This window comes from Triticum urartu, chromosome 1 (genome assembly GCF_003073215.2).
Source record: "Triticum urartu cultivar G1812 chromosome 1, Tu2.1, whole genome shotgun sequence".
In the NCBI taxonomy this organism is placed as follows: Eukaryota; Viridiplantae; Streptophyta; class Magnoliopsida; order Poales; family Poaceae; genus Triticum; species Triticum urartu.
This window is the reverse complement of record NC_053022.1, coordinates 581,401,684-581,408,421: the sequence shown is the minus strand read 5'-3', so window position 1 is coordinate 581,408,421 and position 6,738 is coordinate 581,401,684. Positions and strand designations below refer to the sequence as shown.

At 50.2% G+C, this 6,738-nt stretch overlaps 1 protein-coding gene across 1 annotated transcript; it reads left to right on the top strand.

Annotated features, from left to right (window-relative positions):
- The first annotated feature begins 3,316 nt into the window (after positions 1-3,316).
- On the top strand, positions 3,317-5,444 carry LOC125532439 (flavonoid 3'-monooxygenase CYP75B3-like). Its single transcript, XM_048696499.1, has 2 exons — positions 3,317-4,361; positions 4,567-5,444. Exons 1-2 carry the CDS (start codon positions 3,441-3,443, stop codon positions 5,209-5,211), a joined length of 1,566 nt encoding a protein of 521 aa, XP_048552456.1. The 5' UTR covers positions 3,317-3,440; the 3' UTR covers positions 5,212-5,444.
- The last annotated feature ends 1,294 nt before the right edge of the window (positions 5,445-6,738 follow it).

The following is a 6,738-nucleotide window of genomic DNA, read 5'->3' as shown; positions in this document are numbered from 1 at the left end:
CAGTTGTGCGTACATGACAACTAGGCAAACACACATGGCAACTATGATTCGTTTGCTAGATGACAACTGCAGTTGCGCGTACGTGGCAATCAGATAAACATACATGGCAACTGTGATTAATCGCACGTGGCAACTAGGTAAACACACATGGCAACTATTGTTTGACCATATGTGGCAAGCAGTTAATCACACACGACAACTATGATTTGATTACACACGGCAACTATCATAAATTAGACATGGCAACTATAGTTAACCAAAACAGGGAGAGTTGACATGCTTTTACAACCATATTTATCATCCCGGATAACTACATCTGCTATTCTGGATGACAACTAAATCGTCCATCCCGCGGGTACCTAATGTAGCTGTGCCAGGACGTGCGGGCATATTTGCTTCGTGCCACATGCACGGGGTGAGGATGAGTAATACTTATTGAACATGTGACATGAAGTAGTTGCGCCCACACGTGTGGGCAATTCTACTGTTCACCCACACACAACTCATATGGGCTGCCTCCCGCTCATGCCACACATAATGTGTGGGCGAATGTCTATTACGCCACACGTGTGATGAATATCGGTGTCTATATTTTATTGCTTTGGCTCATTTGGCATGGGCGCCCCTACAAGCATCGGTTTCCTATTTTTCTAATTTGGCAGCACCTCCACATTGGGCGGACCTAGTGCTAAAAGCTAGTTTGGCATTTGACACCATCGTTTCAGCATACATTGTGGACGCCCTACCTAAAGCTCCTTTTAGACTCATCTAAAGCAGGTCTACCTCTTTTTGAACTGTACTTAATTATTGTATTTGTTTTCTTTGCGGGGTAAGAGCAACTCCAATGAGACGATCCATTTCGTTCGCCGCCGTTCGTTTGGATTGGCGTGGACAGAAAAGACGGCCCAACGCGCCGACCCAAACGGACGCGCGCCCGTTTTTCGTCCGCGGGCGGCCCATTTCCGTCTCATTTTTTAGCCTGATTTGCGTCGGCGCGGACACGCGACGGGCGCGCGCGCACTCGCCTACTCCTGTCCCCGAACCCGCTCGTCTGTGGCACATTGGCCTCCCCTCCCCCGGCCAACAAGCAACCCTCGCCCCCCGCCTCCTCCGTCATCGACGCCGCCGCCCATTTTGCCGGCGACTCTTCCAGCTGCCGCCGCCTCCACATCCGCCCAGCAACGCCGCCCTGCCCCCAGTCGCCCGCCGCCGCCGTTTTGTCGCCGGGGAGCAAGCTGGTTCCCGTCGCCGCTTCCCCCACCGCCCAGTTGCCCGTGACCAAGAAGACGCCTCGCCGCCCTCGCCACATACGACCAGCACGCTCGTCGGACGCCGGCCGGGCAACTAGCTGGTCTGTGGGCGCTGCGTCTCCCCTCGCTGGCCGTCTCCTTCTTCGACGCCTGCAAACTGGTCGATAGTTTGCCAAGGTACGAAAATGGACTCCGCCGACGAGTTCTTTTTCCACAGTTTCCTTTGCGACTCCGACGATTCGTCGTCCAACGACGAGGAGGAGATATTGGCTGCCGTGTTGGTCCATCACCACCTCAACAACCAGCAGCCGTTATTCCGTGGCTCCATTCCGGGCCACCTTCCGGCGTTGAATCGTAACCGGGAGAGCGGGCATTTCCTTCTCTGAAAGGACTACTTTGATACAACAAACCCGTTGTTCAAACACCACAAATTCCGCCGCCGGTTCCGTATGAGTAGGCATGTTTTCAACCGTATTAGAGAGGGAGTGGTCGGCTATGATGACTACTTCGAGTGCAAAGAGGATGCCGTCGGCAAGATTGATTTCTCCTCTTATCAGAAATGCACCGCCGCCATCCGAATGCTTGCATACGGAGTGCCCGGTGATCTCATTGACGAGTACGTCCGTATGAGCGAGTCTACATGCCTAGAGTCCCTGTATAAGTTCTGCAAGGCTGTGATTGCTGTGTTTGGCCCTGAGTATTTGAGAGAGCCGACAGTTGAAGATACCGCCCGTTTGTTGGCGATGAATGCTAGCAGGGGCTTCCCGGGGATGCTTGGCAGTATAGACTGCATGCACTGGGAGTGGAAGAACTGCCCTTCTGCTTGGCAAGGGCAGTATAAGGGACATGTCAGGGCTTGCACTGTCATACTAGAGGCCGTGGCGTCTCAAGATCTCTGGATCTGGCACTCTTTCTTTGGCATGGCTGGATCACACAGTGATATCAACGTGCTTCAGCGCTCGCCGGTGTTTGCTAGGCTTGCCGAAGGCAACAACCCACCGGTGAACTTTACTGTCAACGGCCACAACTACGACAAAGGGTACTATTTGGGTGACGGTATCTATCCTCAGTGGACCATTATTGTAAAGACAATACCCAACCCTGTCGGAGAGAAAAGAAAAAGATTTGCCCAAGAGCAAGAGAGTGCTAGAAAGGATGTCGAGCGTGCCTTTGGTGTTTTGCAATCTCGATCGTTCGGTATCCTGCTAATACTTGGAGCACGCAGAAACTACGGGAGGTGATGACTGCTTATGTGATCATGCACAATATGATCGTAGAAGACGAGCGCCCGGAACGTCTCTACGATCAAGGCTTTCAGTTTCAAGGTGAGAATGTTGTGCCTGAGCATGGAGTAGCGGCAACATTTGAGCAATTCACTCAATTTCATGAAGACATGCGTGATTGGGAAACTCACATGCAACTGCAAAATGATTTTGTTGAGCATATGTGGACTCATGTTGGCAACCAATAGATGTATCTTTTTTTATTCGTTTGCAAAACTATGTGAAACATTTTTATTTTTATTTGGCCTGTAATACTATTTATTTGGGCGTACCATTTTGTTTATTAAATTTTCATTTCACAATATGTTGAATGCAATGTAAAATTGGGCGGTCAGCCGGCCACGCCTGCACATATGGGTCGGCGCGTTGGGCGCGCTGCCGACTCATATGAAAAACAGAACGGACGCCGGGCAGGCGGCCGATCCAAACGGATAAAAAGCGGACGAAATCGCCGGTCGGCCCGTTGGAGTTGCTCTAACTATACTTTTATTGTTGCAACTGTGTTTTACAAGAAGCTAGAAGGAGATTTGTGGTGACGTGGAAGAAACATAGAGAGTTTGAAGTAGTTAACATATGCGGCTGCTAAGTGAGTGAGCGAGTGGTGCACATCCCTTCCCATTTTGGCCATCTCCCAGAGTCGTTTGGAAAGCTCAGTTGTTTGTCTTTCTTCCTCGGACTGTGCCAAGTGCGGCTTGGGTAGTTGGGAGGACCGGTCGATCCGGCCATTCTTCTTCGTTGTGAGCTTGGGCGTGGGCGTGGGCGTGGGCGGGTAGGTAGCACGACTGGTCGATCCGGCCATTTAGGTGGAGCACGCGCTCTCCACAGCTCCCATATTTATATGCATGCGCTACGCGGATGGTGGATCCAATCCAACTACCAAACAAACGAACCGAGCTAGCTAGCAGCCATGGATCACGATCTGCTCCTCCTCCTCCTCGCCTCCCTCGCCGCCGTCGTCGCCGCCGCCGTCTGGCACCTCCGCGGCCATGGCAGCGGAGCCAGGAAGCCGAAGCTGCCGCTGCCGCCGGGGCCGAGGGGGTGGCCAGTGCTGGGCAACCTGCCGCAGCTGGGCGACAAGCCGCACCACACCATGGCGGCCCTCGCGCGCCACCACGGGCCCCTCTTCCGCCTCCGCTTCGGCAGCGCCGAGGTCGTCGTCGCCGCCTCCGCCAAGGTCGCCGGCAGCTTCCTCCGCGCCCACGACGCCAACTTCAGCGACCGCCCGCCCAACTCCGGCGCCGAGCACGTCGCCTACAACTACCAGGACCTCGTCTTCGCGCCCTACGGCGCCCGCTGGCGCGCCCTCCGCAAGCTCTGCGCGCAACACCTCTTCTCCGCCCGCGCCCTCGACGCCCTCCGCCAGGTCCGCCAGGACGAGGCCCGCCTCATGGTCACCCGCCTGCTCTCCTCCTCGGACTCGCCCGCGGGCCTGGCCGTCGGCCAGGAGGCCAACGTCTGCGCCACCAACGCCCTCGCGCTGGCCGCCGTCGGCAGGCGCGTCTTCGGGGACGGCGTCGGCGAGGGCGCCAGGGAGTTCAAGGACATGGTCGTGGAGCTCATGCAGCTCGCCGGCGTCTTCAACATCGGCGACTTTGTGCCGGCGCTCCGCTGGCTCGACCCGCAGGGCGTCGTCGGCAAGATGAAGCGCCTCCACCGCCGCTACGACCTCATGATGGACGGCTTCATCAGCGAGAGGGGCGACAGGGCTGACGGCGACGGGAATGACCTGCTCAGCGTCATGCTGGGGATGATGCGGCAGTCGCCGCCCGCCGCCGGCGAGGAGGACGGGATCAAGTTCAACGAGACTGACATCAAGGCTCTCCTCTTGGTATGTGTGTACAAACTCAATATTTGTTTTCATGTGTTTATTTATTATTAAAAGCTTTGCTGACCATATCTACAAGATCAAAGTTCCAAGGTACACTAGTATAAGATTTTTTGTGTTTATTAAAAACTTTCTTTTTTGTGCGCAAAGATTTTGGTTATGTCACTTGTTTTAGTATGAACTAAATGCACAGTTTACCTTTTTTTAGAATCTGTTCACCGCTGGGACGGACACGACATCAAGCACGGTGGAATGGGCACTGGCGGAGCTGATACGACACCCAGACGTCCTCAAGAAGCTCCAACACGAGCTCGACGACGTTGTCGGAAATGGCCACCTCGTCACAGAAACCGACCTGCCGCAACTCACCTTCCTCGCCGCCGTCATCAAGGAGACGTTCCGGCTGCACCCGTCGACGCCACTCTCCCTTCCTCGGGTGGCCGCCGAGGACTGCGAGGTGGACGGCTACCGCATCCCCAAGGACACCACCCTGCTCGTCAATGTGTGGGCCATCGCCCGTGACCCGGCCTCATGGGGGGATGACGTCCTAGAGTTCAAGCCCACCCGATTTCTTCCAGGTGGGTTGCACGAGAGCGTGGACGTCAAGGGAGGCGACTATGAGCTCATTCCTTTCGGGGCGGGTCGAAGGATATGCGCGGGCCTCAGCTGGGGCCTCCGGATGGTCACACTCATGACTGCCACGCTCGTGCACGCGTTCGACTGGACCTTGGTTGATGGCATGACACCTGAAAAACTCGACATGGAGGAGGCCTATGGTCTCACCTTGCAGCGGGCCGTGCCGCTAATGGTTCAGCCCGTGCCGAGGCTACTGCCATCGGCGTACACAATGTGATGTTTTATCATGGATCTTTGGCGTGTTTTGGTTCCCTTTCGATCCGATGTACCTTGTGTTAATTATTTCGTATTGTTTGGATCGGTTGTACAAGAAAAGTGTGCGCGGGCGTGGCGGTGGGTTATCAATTACTCTGGAAAAAAAAAGTATGATATTATTTTGGAAGGGATGGGAAGCCAAGGAAGACTAAATGTACACACTGTATATTTAATATGTTGGCGTTTGTTTTGTTACTAATGGCACCGACGTGTCGTTGGGGACATTCGATATATTTTGGCATTTATTTTCTTGCTACTAGCTGGGTGTCTGATCCACTAATGTAATAAGCTCCAAACAAGCAAGCACCTTGTAATTTACTGGTGAAAAACGAACAAGTGGCGAAATACTTTTCATTCATCTTAATTGTATTTCTATCAGACATGAAAGCTATGTGAGAAAGATGCTACTAATTAATTCTATCACGCTTTTGCACTTCCTCACAGTTACTCATTTACAATTGCGGACATAGAAACAAACCAAATTTCATACTTTCCATCATAATGTGGATGCTATTTTCTGGTGCATGCGAAGGGTGAATCATATTTGATGCCCGCAGGGGTTAAATGGACGCCGTGACGGCCCAGTCGCGAGTTTCATGTGGTTTTGTTCACGGCACTGCTGCAACATTTATTTCTTAGTTTTCAGTTTGTGCTTTTTTGGTTATCTATTTTGGATCTTTTTGTTATTTTCACTATCCTTTCTTCTTTTTTTAATTTATCAATCTACTTTTTTTATAAATGAACATTTTCTCAAAACAAGGTGAATATTTTTCAATATATACTGAACATTTTGTAATATATGATGAATCATTTCGAAATATGTTAATTGTTTTTGTAATATATGGTGAATATTTTTATATACAATAATATCTTCTTCTTACACACTAATGTTTTTGTATTATATGGTGAACCATTATTTAAAAATATGAAGTGAATATTTATATAAGGCAAACATTTTTAAAACTAAACCTATTTTCTAAACCGAACATAAATATATTTAAATATATATTTTTATAAGTTAGAATATTAAATTTATTGTAAGAGCACATTTTTAACAAATATATTTTAGGGAATTTCAAAAAAAATAGTTTCACCAGAAAGTTTGAAAAACATAATTGACCTATGCACTTCTAGCCCTTTTAGATAAATGTGGGTGTTTCCTCGTCTATCTGACGCGGGCGCCCCTATGTGTCGCTTATAGTGAGACCTACGCAACCCTCGCCCGAGAGGCTCGATGGGCCAGCCCAGGGCACGCGAGGCCACAGCCTCGTTTTTCTTTCTGTTTTTTTCACGTTTTTTCTTTAAGTTTTTTGCTCTATATGTTTACTATTATTTATACATTGAAATATCCTAAATATATACATTAGAAAGAACAATCTACATAAAGGTTTTTCAAAAATGTTAAACAAGCATTTGAGAAATGTTAGATGTATATAGAGAAAATATTTATCATGTATATGAAAAATGTATGCAAAAAATAAAAATGTGT

What these genes read in the sequence shown, in the direction of transcription:
- LOC125532439 (XM_048696499.1), top strand. Translation starts at nt 3,441, where the DNA reads ATGGATCACGATCTGCTCCTCCTCCTCCTCGCCTCCCTCGCCGCCGTC. An exon ending in ACATCAAGGCTCTCCTCTTG is followed by an intron (nt 4,362 to 4,566) that starts GTATGTGTGTAC and finishes ACCTTTTTTTAG; the next exon opens with AATCTGTTCACCGCTGGGAC.